We start from the raw sequence: 23563 nt of genomic DNA, 5'->3' as shown, positions 1-23563 counted from the left end.
CACTTCTGGACATACGAGTATAGTTTTTAAGGCAAACTTGAACAATGCAAATCGTAAATAGTTGCTTGATTTATGTAATTATTTCATGTGTAGATTTTAAAGTGTCAAACTGACACTGCCTACTTTATGGTGACATGGAATGTGTTTGAATTGTTTGTGATATTTCTGTTGCGTTACATTTCGTGAGAGAACCAGACACAGTTGGGTTTTCGATCTACACGGAAGATCCAAGTTTATTTAAGAACTACCTGCATACAAAACATATTGCACATCAACCAACCAGAATGATCCTTTAAAAAACAAAACAAAAACAAACATACTGGAAATCACAACTCTCAGTAGTCCAAATTGTCTTTCGTCTCCAAAATAACCGCTCGGTCACGTGTGGTTTTAGTGTCAAGAAAAAGAAGAGCTTCTCTTGCTTTGTGTTTTTGTTTTTTTTTGTTGTTGTTTTTGTGTTTTTTTAAATACTGTACATTTTTTCTTTTTTCATAATAAATAAACCAAATAAATCTCTGTCCTGAATGGAACAGTCGTGACCAGATTCCAGCCAGTCTATGGAAGAATTGTGAAAGTGACGCTGGCTTGGTTTCCCAGAAACATCTCTCACACGGGGGGGGGGGGGGGCACTGGATCTCCCCGCCCCAACATGATAAGTCACGTAAGAAGAAGAGAAACAACAACAACAATAAAATGTGCTTTGACTCTCGTTAAGCTTCTTATTGGATTTCGGATCATCGGTGTGTCTTCTCCTCCTCCTCGTCGTCGTGAGATGTTTCCAGGAAACCTCGCGCCGATGGCTACATCTCGTCCGGCACTGAACAGTAACAGGTCAGTTTCTAGACTCGACTCTACAATCAACTTTTTCTTTTTTCTTTTTAAACAAAACAAAACCAAAAAATCGTTTCAGTGCAAAGAAAACAACTCTTCTATTGTTTCTTTCTTTTTCCAGACACTCCATAATAACACATTTCTTCTACGACCCAAGTGGTTGCATATTGAAAAAAAACAAAGCAGCTAATGTCAAACTCTTCCAACAGATATATATATTTTTATATATATATATATATATAAATGTAAAGGATAACTGGACTCATTCGCCCCACAAACATTAAGAACAGACACACCTGATTTCGAAAAAGATATGCCTCCGATCTTTCAGCGTCGGCCTCGCACCTGCCGACAGGTGCCGGTTTACGTGCAGCAGAGAGGAGACGCGCTCAGCTGCGACGGGCGAAGGCGTCCGAGTAACACGGAGAAAAAACGAACGAGCGAGAGGATCTCAAGACAGACGGTGTGCGGAGCCGGGGCGACGACATGTTTCCGATCTACTCTCAAGGCACAACAGCTGATCGCGCGTATGTCAAAACATACTCGGGGGGGTTATTAACAAACCCAATTCATATGCACAAAAAACAGATAGTGGAAGCGTCTTTCTTATTCTGAAACCCTGCTGTGATATTATTCATACCGATAAAAACTGCTGCATTCACACCACAGTATTGGGTTTGAGTGTGGAACCCCCCGAAATACTTTGTTCAGTCCGAGCTCTCGACGAAGAGCGGACCGAGAGAAGTACGGTTGAGTAGAGACGTCTTGTGTGTGTGTGTGTTTGACTATCTTTGGCAAGCTCATACAGAAGAATAGGAAAAAGTATTGTAAAAACAAAAGTGTAATAAAGTGGATAGTTGGACAGAACACGTGTGAAGAGGGAGGGGTTTCGCGTCAGACCTCGAGAACTTGCACAGTGAAACAGGTTTCAAATATTTGTAAAGTTAAAAAAGAAAAAGAAAGAACAGTGCTTTTGTATTTCGATGTTTCACGTTCAAGGCTGAGAGTGAGAGAGAGAGAGAGAGAGAGAGAGACAGTGAGATTCAATCTGAGTGCAGCCGCGGAAGTTTAAAATATTTGAAACCATTTCCTTTGCCGAAGGGGGAGTTGGACTTAAGAGAGTCCGTTGACGACGGCGGCGGGTTGCGGGTTCGAGTCCTCGTAGGACACCTTGGCCGGCCTCTCGGCGGCGGCACTGCCGCTGTCCTCGCGGTCAACGGCGGCGTTGTTGCTGGAGCCGTTGGTGGTTGCCGGGGGAGACTGCGGGCCGTGCTCGGCGATGGCGTCCACCTGACCCTGAGGAGAGACGTGGCACGAATAAGTGAAAAACTTACTCACCACTCACAGACACTTAAAACACGTGACGTCTGAGTACTGACCACATCCTTGTTTTTCTTGGGCTCCTGCGACGTCGTCTCTCTGCTCTGAGACTCAGCCCTGGATATGTAGTCGGCCACGGTCACTACACAGAAAACAGGAAACGGGAAAACCATTGGTAAAGTAATAGGGATAGAAAACAAAACGCTGGCAGACGGAGAGTCTCATCCGTGCTTGTGGAGCGCTACACAAATCTGTCCCATGTTCAGAACTCGTTCTCCCTGTGGAGCAGGAGAACAGGAACCATGGAGCAATCGGAGCACATCCGGAGCGATCGCTGTGAAAAGGTTTCAGACGGTTACAGACCCCTGTCAGACAGTCTGGGAGGGAAGTTACAGGGACGCATACTGGTGTAAAAAGGTTTTAGTAAAGAATTATGAACACGGGAAAGATGCAAACAAACTTGAGTGTGAGCACATCGCTAACATTGTTAGATAATGCTGTTCTGCATTATTAATCCCCAAAACTGCAATCCAAAAGTTTTACTTTAGTATGTTGGTGGCTACATAAGCAAACGCGAGGCCTGGTGCACAACAAGCCAGTCAGAGCAAAGCCCGGGGGGGGGGGGGGTGAACACACTGGAAGTTGCCGTGGTTACCTGGCTGCCTCTCCTCAGGCAGGCGAAGGTGGCGACGCCGACTACGGTTACGACGCTGAGGTTTAGCTCCTGGGTCATCTGGGTCATGACAAAGAGCGATTTCTGACTTAAAATTTTTACTTTTAAAAAGCCACACTTCAAATGTGACTGTATTCTGTAAAAATGTATTGAGAGCTGTTATCCACTGCTTTTAGACTTTACAGCTGCTTTCAGGCGTGAACTGAAGTCCAGACATTTTCCGGGAATTTTCCTGCCATCCCTGTAGCGCCTGAATGTTCCGAAGATGTTCCTGATGTTGTGAACGCGTTTGACTCGGACATGTTGTGTTGGACTAGCACTGGTGTGGTTCTGGTCTTGACTCAGTCTCACCCTGCCTTGGTCTTGGCTCGGTCTCGGTCTCGGTGGTCTTGACTACAACACTAGTGTTTAGTTTGTGTAGTTTATAAAATGATCTTTCCAAATGCTACAGCGGTCCCTGCTTTTAAATCTCTTCTCAAAACAATTTTCTTTTTAAGCTTCCATCTCTTAATTTACTATATTGATTTATTGCTGTTTTTATCCTTTTGTGAAGAACTTTGCAACCTCATAAAGAAAAGTCTTATACAAATGACGCTCATTACTATCATAAATCATTTGACTTCCATACCTGTTCCATTTTCACTCAGCGAGGCGTTGTCGGACTCGCTCATGCCGTCCATCAGCGTGGCGTCCTCGTCCGTCCTGCGTCGCCGGGACCTCCTGCGGCGGTTGGCGGGCATGTTGGACTCGCTGGCGTCCGTGTCGGCCGTGTGGTCCGTCTCCGTGTTCGTCTCCAGGACCGCGTAGGCGTGGTTGTCCTCGGGGTCTGCGGGCGCCGCTGCAGAGTCACAGTCAAAGGTCACGCACGGGTAGACGAAAAATTTCGAAATGAAACCTTTTCAGAAAAGGTGCGTTTTTTTTCCTCTCTACACTGTTTGTCCTCAAATTAATCTTTTACAAGATGAACCAGATTTACAGTCTCAGTTAAGTGAAAGGGAACATGATGACAAAACAATCTACCATTCTGTTCCTGAGGCATGTTGTTAAGTTATGGCCATAAAAGTGTTTTACAGAACAGTTCGATGTCACGTGAAGTTAACTTTTGACCTTTTGGATCACATTAATTTTATCCAATAAAGTAATTTGTCTAAAAATTTGTCCTAACTAGCACATATATTCTTAAGGCCAAAATCAAGTTTTATGATGTCTGACCTTGACCTTTGACCACTAAAACTGAAGTCCATCTTAAAGAGTCCAGGTGAACGTTGGTATCAAATTTGAAAGAATTCCATCTCAGCATTTCTGAGATATGGCGTTCACCACGGAAAAAAGACTTTTCTGTGACCGTGACCTTATTTTTAAAAGCATATTTTACCATAATTGTTGTTGTATCCTCCTCTTCCTCCTCTTCCTCTTCCTCCACGGCCTCTTCCGGGTCCTGGCCTCCGGCGACCGTCTCCCCGCTGGCGTGGGCCTCTCTCCCTGTCCCTGCAAGTCAAGTCAGTCAAGTCAGTCGACCAATCAACATCTCACGCGAAGGATTTGATATAAAAGCAACAGGAAGATGAACATGCTTGTACATCTTTGGATTTAATTGTTTAAATCACCTGTCCTGGTCCTCGCCAGCCAGGGACCAGTCGCTGAGTTCGTCCTTGCGCTCGGAGTCGGTCTCAGAGGCGTTGGACTGCTCTGAGTTGGTGCCTGGAATCACGAAGTTGGGACACATGCTTACAGATGCTGGATCTTTAGTTTGATCAAGACTCCTACACTATTTTCTTTCAAGTGCTACATAAAACAGATTTTCTAATATTTGATTTGATTTTAAAGGGGCGTACCATATCCAGTGCTGTAGCTGTGGCCTCTGCGTCCACGGCCGCGACCATTGTAGGAGCGGCTGCCGTGCAAGGTGGACGAGGAGGCGTTGGCGCTGCCGTCGGCATTATACCCCCCTCCTCCTCCTCCTCTCTCCCCCTTCTCCCCTCTCTCCCTGTCATTGGGTCGGTGACCCTGGGTGATCTGACGCAACTGTTCGTCAATCTGCATCCGCTCCAGACGAAGCTGCTCCACTTCCTGTGATGGGGGAAAAGGAAATAAGTGAACCGGTAAAACAGATTAAGGAGAAAGAGAATCAGACAAAAAGGAGAAACAAAAGAAACAGAAAGTCATCACTGGATACACATCAAACACACATCTACATCACATCCAGTGTGTGTTCTGTTGCTTATTCTGAATCTCGCTAGGCTGGTTCCCTGTGTAAAATCCACAATCTGCTTCAGCGCTTCCTCTAGCTGCTCGCCCTCTGCAAGGAGCTCCACCATGTCCTACACACACACACACACACACACACACACACACACACACACACACACACACACACACACACACACACACACACACACACACACACACACACACACACACACACACACACACACACACACACACACACACACACACACACACACACACACACACACACACACAGAACATGCACACAGCACAGAACATGCACACAGCACCGGATAAACACACACATACATACACACACAAACAGTGCAAAATACACACCACAGCAGTTAAGTGATTGTGATAAAGAATATTAAAGATGATCATGAGTTTGATACATTTTATGGCATTCACACACAAAAAAATTGATATTTTTATATGGAATCTTATTTCACAAGAGGTGGTAATAAATTACACGTTTAGCTGGTTTATACTGAAAATCCTCAAAATAGAATAAACTCAAAGGGATTTGTGGTTTTTCTGATGCTGGGACGTGTCACTCTGATTTATTTTGAACAAAACTTTTATTGTGATCGATCGATCGTTGAGTCTGACGGATCCTGGTGTGTTTCATCTCATGTTTAATGTTGTGACATGGTGATGGACAAAAAACAGAAGCCACACATAAATATATGACTCCTGCGGTTCCTCCACCAAGTTTAGTATTTAATTTTACACAAGTCTATAAATTATTTTTATGGTGTGAGCAGCGGGCGTCTTTCTTTCAGGGAAGGCAGCTGCCTCAGCTATGAGTGCCCCTTTTAGTTACTGCATATAAAAATCTAGCTAATATTTTTGCATATGAAACGAGGTATACTAATGTGTATATTGTTCATATATTTAATAATTTCAATAATATGTGTCTAAGGAAACTAAACTGGATAAGAAATATATTATTACAGATTGGTTCTACGTACTTCTCTACCAGATATCACTTGGAGTGCACAGCACAAAATCATATTTAGATTATGAGAGATTATGAAGCGCTGTAGACGTGCGGATAGCAACATAAATGTGAGTTAGGCCTCATGTATGCAGATTAGTACGTGTCACATTTCATGCAACATTTCATGCTTTTCAAGAAAGAAACACGATAAAAAGGTTCCTGAAACGGCATCGGATAAAGAAAGAGAATTGGCCAAAGCATAAACAAACAAGCCCTTTTACCCAGTTCAACACAAACACACACACATTATCACATACAAACACACACAAACGTTCCTTACATTGAGGTAAGAGATGTGGTACTCCAGCAACACCTGGACGTTGCCAATGCTCTCCTTGGTGCCCACAAAGGTGAAGGGAACCATTCCCTGTGTCGACAAAACACGAAAAAACACAACACGCATGTTAGTATGGGACTGAACCAAAAAAGAAAAAGGGGGGGGGGGGCATCGTTTGTCCAGTGGGATAAAACCACAAGCAGTGAAACACACGCTGCAGCAGCAAGCTTACTTCCTGTCGAGGCTGCTTGTTGTCGTTGTCTCCTTCGATCCGGACCCTCACCACGCCAGACTTGTCCACGATCTCCTGGATGACCTTGCCGTTCTTACCGATCACTTTGCCTATAGAAAAAGAGCACAAGGGGGAACAAGTGGCTGTGAGACACAGTTGCCCAAAACCTGATTAACGGGTAAAAAAAAGAAATTAGTATCTATAATAAATAACCATGGTATGTGAAGAATTCCTGCATTTGGAAAATATTAGTTATATACAGGGTTGCACTAGTGTTATCACAGACATCACACAGAGCATTTCATTTTTTACCAACAGCCCTGTGATGGCTGCTAGTAAAAAAAATGTTTCTTAGGATTTCCAAGCTCAGACAGGAAGCGTGTTCGTCGACATACCAACGAGGTTCCTTGGCACCTGGACAGAATCCTCCAGAAACTCCAAGAAGTTCCTGGCCTTCTTCACTGCCTCTTCTGTCTAGAAGACGACACAGTGTTACTAATAAACACAACAAGCATCTGTATGTTCGGTTAGGATTAGTTACATATACACAAGTACAATTACGTCAACTCTGTCTCTCTCAACATTTGTTGCTCTAAACTCATGTTTCCTGCTCCACACACACACACAAACCACCCTACCTCCCCATAAATCCTGAAAGTGCCGGTCTCCTCATCCAGCTCGATAGCAGAGACGCCCGTGACTTTCCGAGCCTGCTGGATGTTGCTGCCGTGGCTGCCGATAGCGAGGCCCATCAGATCCAGTCTCACCGTGAACTCCTCCTGGAAGGATGACACCATCTGCCGAGAGGTCTAAAAAAAAAAAAGAATGAAAAAATGTTAGTTAGTTAGTTAATCTTTCGGTTGGTAAATAGTAGAATCGGAAAATATAATATATATATATAATATTCGTCTTTTAAAATCATTTGTGCCTTATCACTTAACTTTTCATTTCCAGGCGTATTAGTGTTTTTCTATAAAATGTCAGACACTCCAGAATAAAACAATCAGACTTTTCTTTACTAATAACTCCTTTGCCATTACTCTTTCATCTGAGAAAGCATTTGTGAATAAAATAGGTTATAATTATTTGAGTATCAGGTAATGATTTTGGGTAGCCCACAATATTTAGCATTTATAAGCAGCACATTAACATTTAATAATTCCTATTAGAATGATGTAGGCGTTTATTAATGTAAACAACTCAACCGTGGTTTCCGACTCACCTCCAGGTGTTTGGTAGCTTCCTGGTTGCGTGACATTAGCAGCAGCTTGGTCCTGATGCTGCGCAGGTGCATTTCGCTCAGCAAAGACACGCGCTTCACCGTTGTGTCGTTGGTGGACTACACACACACACACACACACACACACACACACACACACACACACACACACACACACACACACACACACACACACACACACACACACACACACACACACACACACACACACACACACACACACACACACACACACACACACACACACACACACACACACACAATAAAAGACAGAATTATTAACTAGACTAGAGAGAAACACAGATCAGAGTCGTCTACTATACAAACATGGTGACCAGAGATTAAAGCAGCGACACACTTACCACAATCACTAGTTGGCTGGTCTCTGGGCAGTAAGAGATGCGACAGGCGCCCACGGCTTTCTTGAATTCCTTATGGGCGTTCTCACCCTGGCACCTACGACACAAAAACAATTTCATTATTTTAACAGTCCAATCTTTAACTTAACCTGTTAACCCCTACATCTGGCATACAGGGGACATACAGGGGACTGGGGTCGATCTTTCCACCACTACTGTTGTTGGTGTGAATTAGCTGTACGTACGCTTCTTGTAGATCCTGAGGAACGGGGACAGTGCACTTGTGGAAGGTGTTCTTTGTGAGCGCCTTGTTGGTGTTGACGGGACGCAGGCGATCGAAGGTCACTATCTCGTTGTAGGTGGCATCACAGGCTGCGTACTCAATCACGTAGAACTGGAACATAGACGGGTTCATAGTGTAAAATTAATAAATCTTCTGACTCCAAAATGGATGTATTTTAGCATGTTGTTTATATTGCCTTTTATGTCTATGGTGACAGTTTTTTAAATTGGCACTTTAATAAAACAACACACATGGTATTTTAGCAACGATATAGAAATCCTTTTCATGTAAACATTGAGCGTGTAACAATAGAAACTCATCTTCTTCGTGAATAACACTCACTTCTCCCTTCATCATGCGGACTTTAGCCAGCCACCAACCACAGGGTTCCTGGTCATTGGCTCTGGAAAGGATCTGCCAGGAGATGAAGACAGAGTGAGACACCGACAGGAAGCGACGGGGAATGAAAAGAAAAAAAGAAAGAGATAAAGGAAGTGTGTGCGTCCTCCTCACCTCCACCTCCTCGCCCTCTCCGATCTCCTTCTTGACGTCGGCGGGCACCGGCGCAGGCAACCTGACATCACTGAAGGGCACCTGGCGTTCTGGCTGCCAACTGAAAAGTCGAGAGTAGTTTCCTTCCTTTGTCAAAAACATGGCCGTTTCTACATTTGTCTTAAAATATTTTTTTTAACCTGACATGATTTATTTATGACTGCGGCCGGAAATAACAACTCACTTGTTCTCAAAGGCAATGGTGAGAGAGTCATCGTGGATGTCTTTGACCAAGCCCTGCAGGGACACACACACAGAGACACAGACAGAGAAAGGGACACAGACAGAGAGACAGACAGACAGACAGACACAGACAGACAAAGAGACACAGACAGAGACAGACAAAGAGACAGACAGACAGACAGGGACAGAGACACAGACAGGTGTGAGCACATGAGAACGTGACAGCTGACTGAAATGAAGAGAGCAACTGACGGCAGGACAAAAATAATACAGGGGGAATTTGTTTTGATTGTAGAAGAAAGGTCTTGACTTAGTGAAGGACACTGACATAATTTCCTGCTGCTCTGCGAAGTACAGAACTCAGAGGGGTGTGAGTTTGAAGAAAACGAAACAGAAACACTGTCTCGTACACTTCCCTTTGTGCACCCTTATCAAAATCTTATTGGCTATCTTGCCTTCAACAGGGCGGCGCCTGAGGTCTGTTTCAGTTTCCTTATACACAAAATACCATGTTGACTTTTGGTTGATACTGATATTTGCATGTAGGGGTAAAAAACAAAAAGGTAAATAGAGTATTAGAGAAAAATCTTGTAGAGCTCTGTAGCATTATTACTCTGTACATTTAGCATCTCCAGACAGATATTATGTTTCACCCTGATGAGCGTGATGAACTGGAGAACCACTGTGCAATTGCGTTTTGATTTTAGAGAATATCATAATATCCAAATACCCCATTTCATATAAGCGCAAAAATCTCATTTAAGACCTGTAACACAAAAGTTCACAGTAGTGCCACGATATATCCCGTCATTAAATATTGTTAACGTTTATTAATATTTAACAATAGTTTGGGCAGTTTATCAATGGTAGAAAACAACAACAAAACAACTTAATTCTGAGTAACCAAACTATTGTTTCTGTCTCATTAGTCATTTATCAATTCATAAATAAAATTCCACTCGCACCTAATGTACGTGTCTAGAGTGAGTCCAGACAGACGGCTCAAATAAAGTGCGATGATCTGCACGGCTTGACACAACTGTCGGGGGCGGGGTGTGTGTTTGTGGGTGTATTCTGGGTCAAGCGTGTTTCTATAAGCCGTGTGCAACATGCCAAAAGGGACTGGCGTTTGTAAATCAAAGGGCAAAGTAGATTCTGGTTTACTGTCTTCTACACATTATCACTTGCTCGGCCGTGAAAACACAGCAGTTGTAACAATTTACACGGAATTCTGTAGCCCAAAAAACATGGTATGTAAAGATGGTTACATTCCCATATTTAACTTATTGTCAGAAATCCTATAAAAAAAGAGAACAAAACCAACTATTAAAGTATCTTAATAACAAGCTCATAGTTGTTGAAAACATTATGCAAAGTAGGTTGTTTTGACTTCAACACATAAACACACTGTAGGTCAACAAGTAGGAATCCACGACTGAAAAGAATACCCGCCAAATTCACTATTTAAATTAGGTTTGCTTTAAATAATGAAAGTTACTGGGACTTCAAAATAACCACACTGTGATTCGTGACGCAGCTTTTCGAGGGGGTTTCTATCTTGACAGTGGGTTTGGTGGCGAGTGCAACAGACAGGACGGGCGCGTCTGCGTGACACTGCGGTCCTGTAACCTCATGACTCTCAGCCTGGGGAAGAAAAGAAGAAAAGAAAAAAAAACTGGCAAAGCCAGGCTGAGGACGAAGTGACTCATGAGGGCTGAAGTGACACAGAAAGGCAGAGGAGAGGAGGAGGAGTGGTGCGAACCTGGGGCACAGAGGAGGGAATCAGGGGGTGATGATGAGAGACCAGAGGAGGAGATGATGGGAGTGAGGAGGAGCAGGGGACACTACTTTGGGGTCTAGAAATAGCTGCGGTATCAGTGACCCTCCCCCTCCCCTCCCTCCCTGACATGCCAGCCGGTCGGGATTGACAAGGAGCAGCTGACCCACACGTACACATCCAAAAAATAGCTCGGGCATGAGGAGGTGTCGAATAAATAGACGGCGACAGGCGTCGTGTGGCTGCGACCAGCGACTCCCAGTCACAAGCAGACAAACTCGCCGCTGGCTCTCTTGAATATCACAGGAGGGGGTGGTGGGGGGGGTCACAAATGTGTTGCACGGCGGACACACGACTCCAGCAAACCGAATGAACTGATCCAGTTTACCGACAACAACACATAGCTCCCACTTTAGCTCCATCGCTTGACGTCAACTAGCAAGTAGGCTAACTTCCGGCCACCACACGTCGAGTCTATTCACTTAACAAGTGTTATAATAAATCCCACGTATGGAAGAGGAGGGGGTCGCGTGGGTTCCTCTCTCTCTCTCTCCGTGTGTGTGTGTGTGTGTGTGTGTATAGAGAGAGAGAGAGAGAGACAGGTCGCTTAACCGGTGACACAGGGCTGGAGCTGCGATGCTAGCGTTAGCCGGCTAACTCCGGCTAGCTAGCACAAGCTAGGCACGAGCTAAAGCTACGAGTCGAGCGGCGTCGGGGTTGAGGGCGCAGTCTTCCGTTAGACTCGTCCACCGATGTTTCTGTATCGTGTGGCGGGCTCGTCGTGTTCGGCGGCGGGCGGACAAGCCGCATATTTACCTTGTAATAAGCCCCGTTGGAGCCACGGACCTCCACCGCCAGTTCCTCCATATTGGACGCGCAAAGCATGCCGGGACGACAGGTGCTCCTTCAAGGCACCGGGGGGGAGGGGGGAGGAGGGATGGGGGGAAGGTGAGGTCGGTATTTGGTTTCCATACAAATGTGCATAACTCATTAAAAAAAAACAGTTATGATGTGTTTATTTGTGTTAACAGATCAATCAGCTGCTCTTCTTGTCATTTATTAATAAGCATCGATCTACTGGAGAGTTAGGTGGAATTGGTTAGTGCCCAAAAACTAGAGGTGTAGTAGACGCGAGGACCCAGGGACCCTCAAAAAGTCTCAAATTAAAACTTTAATATCTTCCATTTATTTTTATTTTTTTACATCATTAACATTATTGTGTAAATTATGTACATATCATTGTTTTGTTATACTCAATTTCTGTTTTATTTCATCATATTTATTGCATATTCTTTTGCCTTTTCCCCATCGTGGGATCAATAAAGTTTAATCTTATCTTATGTTATCGTTTTGTTGTCTGGTAAAATCAGTTTGTGTTTCTTAAACAATATTTTTTGTTTAAGAATTTTGTTTGTCGAGCAATTGTCAAGGGCTTTACACTGGACAATTAAATCACAAAGAAAATCAAGACAGTAGTAAAATCAAAATCAAAATCATAAGATAAAAAGATACAAGCAATCCAATCAGGGTCATGATAAAAAAAAGTTATTCACAAGGAGACTACAAGTAAATACAACACAAATAGTAAAAAGTTAAACACTTTGTGGAAGCTTCACAAAGCAATTTCAGTGTTTTGAGAAAAGAGGGTGAAATTTACTGAGATATCACATTCAGCATGTTTGTAAGGAATGTGTTATGATAACCATATATGGTATGACAAAATAATAATCCCTTCAGATGCGTGTTCTTGTTGAGTCATTTGTACAAGCATGTCAATAACACCACGCCATTGCTGAGAAATATTCAGATCTTTTTAAAATCCCAATGTACTGTAAACATTATCTTACATAGGATATTGCATGTAACATGTAGAAGTCATAATTCTTATAAAATGAATACACAAACAGACTCTGTGCTCCCGCTCCCAGTGTTTAAACCTCCTTCTGCGTCTTAAAATACAACTTCACAGGTGACGTGATACAGAATCATAAGGGAAAGGGAAAAAAAAAATCATACAATTTTACAAATCATTCCTCATCCTTTTCTGGGCTCGATGTAAAAAGGTAAAAAAAAAGAAGAAAAAAAACGATGGAGACCCCGCCTCACTTTCTATTCTGATTGCTCTGTTGATCTATTTTACAGGCGTGGATCTTGTCCAGTGATTCTTTTCTCGGTCACAGTTTGACCTCTGTAAATGCAAGTCAGCTCAAAGTGATGATGTGCAAAGCATTTCTGTCCCGATGAGAGTTCACTCTTCCAGAATGATAAGAGCAACAGCAGCCGCCGAATGGGTTGGTGAGCCTGAAAACGATGTTCTACGGCCAATCTGACCAACAGACGTAGCCGGGACATAATAATAATAATAATAATAATAATAATAATAATAATAATAATAATAATAATAATAATAATATGAGATATTTTGAGTCTGTGCCCAACAGAACAACCTCCATCACAAACTCTGATCAAATTATTTTCATTCTGTCTTTGCAGAAGTGGTGAAGAATCACCAATACAAACTACAACTTACAGTAAAGGTTAGTCATGTAAAAGGGCCCAATTATTTTTGGGAAACTGTATTTGAAGTATCAAAAGTAAAAATTCTTATTACAGTAAAATGGCCTATGTGTGTTTATACTATCATGCAACATTAAAATATAAGCAGAATTTTATTGTTGTGGTTGGTTTAGGTTCAGCTTATTAAAAAAACTATTTGAACTATTCAGGTTGCAACCCATTATTACTGTCATAATCCATCAACTGTCCATTAACTGTAGCTCAAAGACCAACAGTCTGAACCGAATCAGTTGTCAAGTAATTCTCTGATGATTGACAGTTGATCTATCAATCAGTGAAGCTCAAATCCTATTGGACAGTTTAATCTTCTTGTTCTTATTTTGTATGAAACCATAGAGTAACTAGTGACTGTTGCTGTCAGAAATATGTTAAGGAGTAGGAAGTACAGTATTCCCATCTGAAATGTAGTGGAGTACAAGTATACGAGTAAGAATGACAGTACATAAGTATAATTGAGTAAATCTACTTTTCACCACTACTTTGCAGCACACACTCGGCTGTAAATGTCACCGCATCTTGTAGAAAAAAAGCCTAATTTAAATGTGATGATGATGATGATTATCATCATCATTAATATGACTGTGGATCTGGATGTACTAATGAAGAATAATGAAGAATCACCATGTGACCTTTGCTTACTGGTGCGTTGGGACGAGTAAAGCCTTCGGTTCTAAGTGAATGTAACCTGGTTCACACTCACAAAGACTTCTGAAGTTATACGTTTGTTGTAATTTTACATTTTGTAAAGTTGCAGATTAAGAGTCACATTCATTTTGGCTGATGCTTTCCTCAGTGTGCAGGCTATAGAGGAACGTTAAATTGCTATATTTCTTTTCTTCCCCTCCCCTCCCCTCCCGGCTAGTTTGCTATTAACATGCTTAGTTTACTATAAACATATCTATATTAATCAGAATTGAATATTTCATACCATTTTTAGCAATCCTTGACTCATCCTGCACAGAAGAAGTGACGTGCTGCAGTGTGAAAGCAGCAATATACAACGCAGCCGTTGTAAACACTCAAACTCAGCCACCACAGTGTCACAATATTAATACAAAAAACTGCTTGACTGACTGACGTCTGAACTGTGAATTCAACATGACTTGGTTCACACTGTTATCTATGGAGCTCATGCTCAGCTGGAGACTGGTGTTGGTCAGAGACAATTTTCCTTATTTAGGTGTGGTTTTTTTCCTCACTTTGACAAAATTCTCGGTCAAGGCTGCTCCGCAGCTGCTTAGACCTGGCAGACGAATACAGATGAGACTCCGCAGCCTGCGGCTCATCTCTTACAAACAGCCACTGTGACACCTAGTGGCCAACACTTTCCCTCCAGGGGAAACGGGTTCTGGTGTGGCACCACCACGAGACAACGTGTATAAAATCAAGCTGAGGTAAACGCTTGTTACCGAGGTTCAGATCAATCCCCTGACTGGAAATACTGTAACATTGTCAGCAAGAAACAATGGGAGCAATTCTCTCGCTTTGGCCGATGTTGAGCACCTGATCACACACAAGGTTTAGTTAGGACCATTCAAAATGAGCAGTTACTGAAATGAATTGATCTGGAGGTAAATGAACAATAACCCCCCCCACACCACAATTGAAAAGAAATGATATGTGACATGACAATTTACTGAATCTGTTTGTGTCTAATCTATACCATGATGCCGTGGAAAGCTCTCGACTGTGTGTGTGTGTGTGTGTGTGTGTGTGTTATCGGGATAAAAATGACCGACTGGACGTTTGAGACAGTTTAGTCAATAACTTGTCGGCGTTGTCGTTCAACAGGTTCTGTAGAATTAAGTATTTTGTCTCACCTTTTGTTTTTATTGAGGTTAAATATACCACAATATCACGTAAAAATGATGTGGCATAGAGAATATGACATCCATATTTGAAAGCTATATGACATCCACTTCAGACATCAATATATATATATATATATATATTAGTATAAAATATAATTTGTTATAACGTAACCCCAAAACTTTTTTTAGACCGTATCCCACAGTGACCCTATATATGAGGAGCTATATGCACATACAACATTACACATGAATGAAAGAATCAAAACCTTTATTGCCCCTGAGGGACATTGCTTTACACAGAGAGCATGAAAAATGAAAAACTGCCACATATCAACGAACACGAAGACATTATAAAAAGCGTCATTTGTTCGGGATGTCAGGTGCAATATCTATCGAGAGCAAACATGTAGGAAAAATAAAAGAAACTGAAATAGAATGGACAAGGACTTATCCCTTCTTAGAAATCAATCCAACTGTGGCCAAATACAATTCATAAGAAGAAAAATGAATAGTGAATAAATAAATGTGCAAATTGGCAAACAAACACACTCCTGTAAATATTCAGTACGTAGAAGAAGTACACATTATTCAAAATAAAGAAACTATTATAGTAGTACTAATAGTAAAAAAAGGTACTAATAAACTGTAGTAGTACTAATAGTAATTACACTGTACAGTTAAATGAAAAATTCAGCGTTCGAGTCAATGCATGTTACAAAACAGGTTTAGAAAAACCGACGCACGAGGAAATGAAGAAGAAATGGGAAGAAACGTGAATCTTGAAGGGTGTTTTTGAGGCGTCGCTTGATGTTTTCATGACACTGTGGCGAGACGGAGACACGTGCTCCTGCCGTGTTTGTTGTGTGTGTGTGTCTGTGTGTGTGTCTGTGTGCGTGTGTGTGTGTGTGTCTGTGTGTGTGTGTGTGTGTGTGTCTGTGTGTGTGTGTGTGTGTGTGTCTGTGTGTGTGTGTGTGTGTGTGCGCGTGCAGCTCTGTGGTGAGAAACCTTCTGCTCGGTCTGAAGACATTACCGCGGGACCCCTCACAGCCCCTGCCTGAAATGGTCCGCGCTCACGTTTCTTGATTTAAACCAGTTTACCAATTCCATTATGCTAAGCCCGAACACTGGTTTGGGGGGGAAATGATGAACGATTATGTGAAACACATAATCTCCATGCTGCACCATCGCTGCAATGTGACGGCCAAATTTCATTCATCCTATCCAATTTCTGCCTTATTTAAAGGGAGGAAAATTACTGGTCCCAGTAATCAGATATGTAGCGCGGCTGTGTGCAGGAGTTAAGCCCACTCCCATTAGGCTTTTTTTTGCCGTGCTGCTGCTGCAGTCAAACACACACACACACACATACACACACACACACACACACACACACACACACACTCTCACACACACTCACTCACGCACACACAGGCGCGGGACGACAGATACACATGTTCCACATGTCCGACCCTCCTCAGCTCTCACATCCCCTTTCACCCGTTTCAAGGACTATTATTTGGCCTTGATATATTCTCCACAACATCATGCGTTAGCGACGCCAGTTTGAAACACAGTGGTCCCTTAAGTGGTTTAGAGGAGCTGCACACGGGCAGCTCTCCCACACTTCAGACTCTCTCCTTCCTCCTCCTCCTCGCCTGCCTCCCTCCATCCCTCCCTCCATCCCTCCATCCCTCCCTCCATCCCTCCCTCCATCCCTCCATCCCTCCCTCCATCCCTCCATCCATCCCTCCATCCCTCCCTCCATCCCTCCAACCCTCCCGCCGGAAACAAATGTCCCCTTTTTTGCAAGAAAACAACATCATTTAAAAAAATTTTTTTAAATGAGGCTAAATTAGATAAGAATGCAATTTTGTCTTTCTGGGCGTGATTATCACACTGACAAAAAAAATTAAATTGCATGTAATGGCGAGACACACCGTGTCATTTGTTTCTTAATACGCTCTGGATATCATGGGCTCTTAGAAGGCTCACAAACAGAGGGAGGGCGTATTGAGCCTGTTTGTTCTCCACTGCACACGTCCAATGCATTATAGGTGTAATTGAAAATTAGTAGTACATCTTTTTTTTTTGTCCAGGGGTAATTTATGAGGCCTCATTGTCCCGTGGGTGTCACCTCCGGGGGCCTGTTTCTAACAAGGAGGCCCCCGGCCCCCCCCCCCCCCCCGTGCCGCACACTCTTTCTGCTTTGTCACTAATCGTGGCCCTCCTCTCCACTGAATTGTGATTCGGGGGAGAGAGAGAGAAAAAAAAGAAAGAAAAAAGGAGCCTTGTTGGCTCGATGCGACGAGGCTGCCGGTGACGCTCTCGCCATTATCAAAGATACTCTTGATCTTTTCAAAAGCAGGAAATAGATTTTCTGTGGTGGAGGGGATGGGGAGGGAGGGAGGGAGGGTGGGATGAGGAAGAGGAGGAGGAGGAGGAGGAGGGGGGGGAGTAATTTGCACTGCGTCCATTAGTTCTTCATTAAAGCAAGATTAAATTGCACCTCAAATCACATCTGCCTTTTTCTAGAGTAAAGGGTGACAGTTTTAGGGCCAAAACTAATTACTAGTGCCGATGAATGAGAGAGGGAAAACAGGGCTGTTTTTACATGAGATAGTGTGGCCTGTCATTATATTCAGACTAATTCCACTCTGCCTGCTCTCTTAATGAGACCAGAACGTCCTCACATCTCTCACCCCCTCTCTCTTTCTCCGTATCTGCGCCGCGCTCCAAATGTATAATTTCGAAAGCACTCGGAGCTCGCATTAATTAATTTCTCCCTGCGAAAACGAGTGCCGGATCTGTGATGTTTCGGCATTGTCGTTCGGAGAGAGGGGAAAGAGACAGACAGGCAGACAGAGATGGACAGACAGACGGTGAGGAGGGGGGGGGGGGAAAGAGAGTGAGACGGTTGGCGAAAGGGTGAAGGAGGAGAATAAAAGTGAGGCCGACTGCGGAAACGCAGAGTTTACATCTGCTTGGCTTCTTCTCCGTCTCCTTCTACCGCGAGACGTCGTGTGCGTCGTGTGAACTTAAGTGATGGAAAAGATATGTTTGGTGCCTTGAATGAAAACAAACTTCGTGGTATAGAAAAATGGAACATATGGTATCAAGTAAACGTCTGCAGAATTTTAAAAAAAAATCATCATTTTGTCACTTGAAGGTGGTGTTGTTGTTAATGTTTCAACGTTTCATGTTAAGGAGGTTCACTCCTTTTGCTCTTGTGCATTAAGTCACTATTCTGCAGGACACACTTTACCAATCGAAGTCTCTTGTAAATGTTCTGCAGCTCCGAGGACGTTTCTGTTCATTCTCGCTTCATATCAAATCTTTACTGCAAACTCAGAACCGTTACAAACTTCCAGCAACTTGTTGTCCTTACAGTATTGAATTGATTTAGATTAGAATCGTCTATGTTTCTGTGTTAGAAGGTGCCGTGTCTGACATTGAGAAGTGACGCCAGACAACAATCCTGACATGACCTATAGTGACCTACACTTGGTATCTTTAGCACTTTGAGATTGCTTTTAGCAACGAAAAAGTGCTCTATAAATGAAATGTATTATTATCATTATTATTATCTGTTCACATCCCGTATGAAATAATATACTGAGATGTTTCTATTGTACTTCAAGATTTGTGGTTTGGCTGTTTGCACGTGACTAGAGCTGCCACAGTCAATCCATAAAAATCGATTGTTAATCGATTACTAAATTAATCGCCAACTATTTTTCAATAATCGATGAATCGGTTCGAGTAGTTTTTCTGGTTTCTTTGCTCCTCTGTGACAGTGAACTGAATATCTTTGGCGTGTGGACAAAACAAAACGTCATCTCGGTGGTTTTGGAAACAGGATCCGACATGTATCACCATTTTATGACATTTTACCGTCGACTGATCGAGAAAATATTGGACAGATTATTCCATAATGAGAATAATCGTTAGTTGCCGCCCCGGCCGTGACCAAGAATCCAGTGTCATAATAACCTCAGGACGACTGAGGATCATCGATCTGACCTTTGTTTTGCACCGACAAGACGTTCAGCCATTTTTTTTTTCCGTCATCAGCACTTTCCATTCGCAAACCCACGCTGTTTTCTGTAACTGATGAGAAACATTTCATGTAATGTCACCAATGTCACGCCTCGGCCCTCTTGCCCTCCTCCCGCATCGCCAGGCGCTCCCCTCCCTCCTCTCCAGGTTGAGGGGTTGGTTAGATTAGTCTAAGAGCCGGGAACAGCCGAGTCTCACAAACAGGATTGGGCATGTTGTCTCACAGTGGCAGCGCTCGCCGGGGGGAGGGCGACGGGAGAAGTGCCGAGTACACCAACTTAACATGCGCGCGTTTGTTAACAGTGCGCAAAGTTGAGACGTTGGCATCTTCAAATGAGTCCACAATGCGGCGAGGCTCCGGCTCGGCGCTGGGTGTAAATCTCTCACTGCACGCCGCAGCTCTTTTCAGACTCGCCGGCTGATTGGCCCGCGCAAGGCGGTTTTTGCCATCCTTAAAAATATTATTTTTTTCTTACATACTGTGCATTTTCTCCCTCTCGACTCCCCGCCCCCCCCCCCCCCCCCCCCCCCCCCCCTCCCGCACGAGGTACCCAAACCTCCTTTCCTTGCAAAAAAATATATATGCACTAGCACTAATTTTTTTTTTTTTTTAAGCAGAGGAATCACCCCACATGGTTTCTGCTGAAGTGAGATTTGGCCGCAGAGAACCGCGTTGGTTCCAGAAATTCAAACCTCATACCATTCCGGGCCGGGCTTATCCTAAGCTTGTTAGTATGTGTGATGCCGGGACCGATAGGGACCTTCTACATTACCATAACGCTGCTGAATTAACTATGATCTTCCACTGCACCGGGAGGAAAAACTGGCCCACAGAAGTTGTTGGGTTTTTTTTTTTTTGCAATATGCTGCGCAGGATATTATGATAACATGCCATAATAAATGTTTATAATCTACTTAGAGGAGGGCCGGGGGTTCAAATATGTTTCTATATTAGGCTTATTAAGGCTCTCGCAGATTTCCTGTGCCACCGTCGGAACGGGGCCCGAGTGGAATGTGCACACTCGAACCAGGGATGGGGAAAAAATAAAAGGGGGTGATGATTAATTAAAGTGGAGATTGTGCGGCGACCACCGGATTGTCTCTCAGGAGTTTTTTTAACTTTATTTACAGCTGATTCAGGTATTCACAGAATGGGAGTTGGCTTTATTGGCCACGTATGTGAACAAATACAAGGAATTCGACTCTGCTTCCATATAAATGGACATGCATACAAATATTGTACATATTTGAAACCCAAATATTCCTTCTTTTGGCTTTGTTTGAGCCTTAACATGACATTAAAGAAGTGGGGATTTATTATTTGTACACTTATATCCAGTCTGTGGACCCGTAAGCATTTCAACCATCGAGTAGAGGGAGAGAAAGAAAACTCCAAAAAATATTCCGTTTGTTAAGTAGCAGGACAAAACATATTTCCTGGCAGGACGGGGTTGTGATGGAATATCAGTAACGTCATGGCTGCAGCCTTGATCAAACAGGAAAACCAAAAAGTCTGTTTTTCTGTTGTTGTTGTTTTATGATTCATATACAGTTTTCACTTTTGAGCAACTTTGAGGTTGGAGGAACTCCGCATGTATAGTGTCATGTACAATCTGTGTTGGTGAAATACTCAAATACAGGATGTCCCTTTTCATATTTTTGTGAAGTTTGGCAATTTCACAAGATGACGTTTGAACAACGTTTGGCCGCTCGGCCGTTTGAGTTTGTGAAGCCTGATCCACCGGAGCGTCGGTGGCTTTTCAAAGGGAAGAGCTTGACTTTTTTTTGGGAAGCGCTGATGTCCGCGTGTCAACATGGCGGCGGGTCGTGTTGCCTTCAGAAATAGCTGTGTGATGACAGCTGTGACAGCTGACTGCTGCTCATACCTGGATGTACGACTGTGCAGATTAGGAGACTCGGTATCAGCCAATCATCGGGCAAGAAAAACAAAATAAGCATATTTCAAACTCTAGGCGTCTGAATCGAACAACGACTCTGCCCGGTCCATGTTACATGACAAAGAGCCGCCACTGCACCACACATGAAGTAATGATCAATCACGCCACGCGCATTAGGGCGACACACTCCCAGAACGATCCTTATTATGCCGCTCGTCTTATTTTTTGATAAACAGTAATTTGGTGTCACGGACGACGGCGACGGGTGAATGGGACTTGTCTGTCTATCTGCCTCTGTGCCATTCAACGCCATTCCTCTGCTGGCGGTTAAGTCTCCCCTCTCTCTCTCCCTTTTCTCTGTGTTGACACATATACATATCACACAGCAGGATTAGCATGACGGTGACTGTAACAAACCTCTGCTTTTTTTTTTTTAAGAAAGATGGAAAGGGGGGGGGGGCGGAAGCACCCTATTCTATAGTGGAGGTGCCCAGCCAGAAAATAGCATACTTAGACAACAATGGCGTGGTAAGTACCTTAGCAAGGATCAGTGCTGGCAGAGTGAAACACATTACAAAACAATGGCTGTCAGCCGCCGCCGAGCTGCCACGAGCTGCCACGAGCTGCCACGAGCTGCCACGCCGTCATCCGTCAGGGGACAGAGAGAGAAGAGGGAGACAGAGACACACATCATCATCATCATCTTCATCATCATCAGCATCATCAGCATCATCAGCATCATCTCGCCCCTCGTCGCCGTAAACACCGGTGTGAATGACTGGTCACGGCGGACTACAACCACGCCCGCAGACGACCCGCCCCCCTCCTCAAAACTGTGGCATGTGGTGTCGTTCCACTACACGATAACAACACGGATGTGGACGCAGAGGGACGGATGTAAAAAAGTGCGCCTCGCTTACACGTGGTTTGATCTTGAGCTTAATATCCTCTTGTTGTTGTTTTCCCCCCAAATAGATTACAAATATCAAAGACGCAGATATTAATCAAACATGCCACATCTATAATGATAATTTATGAATATTATAAGCAAAAATGCCTCCAAAATTCACTAGTATCAGCTTCACAAAAATTTGCATTTGCTTTTCTTTGTTGTGGAACATTTTTAACTGAATTATGTTTCGGTTCTGGATTTATGGTCAGACAATACAAAACAAAACATAAGACGTCACCTTCGACGCCATTTTTTTTTTATCAACTGATCGATTCATCCAGAAATGAATTTGAAAAATCCTGAAACATATTCAGTAGGTGTTGCACTTATGTTTACAAAATGACAGGAACCGTTGAACTAATGAAGTTGTGTGCTGTGAGGATAAAGGACTAACAATCTGAAACATTTTTATTTTTTAAACTATCCTAATTTTTCTTTTAAAAAAGGCCAATAATCCTGCTGTTGAATTATGCAAAAAAAGAAAAAGAGAATATCCGTCAATTATTACCACTCCGTATCATGCCTTCAGAATTACACATTTACATTCCAATATTTTGATAGGATCTAAATCAGGAAGTCAAATATATTCCAGTTTTATTATTGGGCCAATAATGAGTAGAGATTGTTTAATGCCAGTTAAAAGAGGAAAAAGGGGGCTTCAGTAAGTAGAGTGGGTGGGGGGGCGTTACTAATGATATAAGAGCGAATGTTGGAGCATCTCCTGGAAATCTGGCAGAAATCCTAATGTCGCTCCTGTGTCTCCCCCCCCCCCCCTTTAATGCAAACCAAATGAGGCTGCACTGTAATAAGAAGCTTCCCAGAATTAGTTTCCGTTTGCAGAAAATTGCGAGGGGGGAAAGAAAAAAAAACCCTAGTACTTTTATCTATGAATTTCACTCCAGCATAAGCAAAAAAAAAAAAAAAAAGGAAGGAAGGAAGGAAGGAAGGAAGGGGAAAAAAAGCCAGACCCTCCTCCGACATTATTTGGATGACGTTCCATCAGTGGCAGCAGCAAGAAATAACATTGTGCAAATTCTATGCATGTTAATGATAAATAGGAATCCACCTGCTCACAGATAAAATGAGTTTAATTCCCACCCCCCCCCCCCCCCCACACACACACACACGCTCCCATGTGCCTGCCTGGCCTTTTAGAAATTACTTATGCACAGCTATTATTAAAATAGGGCCAGAGCAAATGAGAAAGAAGTGCTATCTCTGGAGAGAGGGGCCGGGTTTAGACTGCTGCTGCTGCTGCTGCTGCTGCTGCTGCTGCTGCTGCTGCTTCACACAGTCAGCATTTCTTTCTC

At 43.3% G+C, this 23563-nt stretch overlaps 1 protein-coding gene across 6 annotated transcripts; it reads right to left on the bottom strand.

Annotated features, from left to right (window-relative positions):
* Window positions 1-201: 201 nt before the first annotated feature.
* fxr1 (fragile X mental retardation, autosomal homolog 1) lies at window positions 202-11864 on the bottom strand. 6 transcript variants are annotated; one of them, XM_035646596.2, is made up of 19 exons: window positions 11776-11864; window positions 9184-9236; window positions 8961-9060; window positions 8790-8861; window positions 8410-8558; window positions 8168-8261; window positions 7788-7904; window positions 7204-7374; window positions 6961-7039; window positions 6566-6675; window positions 6337-6432; window positions 5014-5145; window positions 4660-4894; window positions 4432-4525; window positions 4200-4312; window positions 3453-3662; window positions 2807-2884; window positions 2211-2293; window positions 202-2127 (listed from the first exon to the last, which is right to left on the bottom strand). In XM_035646596.2, the coding sequence occupies exons 1-19, from the start codon at window positions 11842-11844 to the stop codon at window positions 1945-1947; spliced, it is 2238 nt and encodes a 745-aa protein (XP_035502489.1). In that variant the 5' UTR covers window positions 11845-11864; the 3' UTR covers window positions 202-1944. The 6 variants fall into 6 exon arrangements, with proteins under 6 accessions (XP_035502489.1, XP_047192587.1, XP_047192588.1 ...); XM_047336631.1 differs by having other exon boundaries at window positions 6337-6423; XM_047336632.1 differs by lacking the exon at window positions 2807-2884.
* Between the last annotated feature and the right edge of the window lie 11699 nt (window positions 11865-23563).

Source organism: Scophthalmus maximus, chromosome 13, assembly GCF_022379125.1.
Source record: "Scophthalmus maximus strain ysfricsl-2021 chromosome 13, ASM2237912v1, whole genome shotgun sequence".
NCBI lineage: Eukaryota > Metazoa > Chordata > Actinopteri > Pleuronectiformes > Scophthalmidae > Scophthalmus > Scophthalmus maximus.
This window is presented reverse-complemented; position numbering and strand designations above follow the sequence as displayed.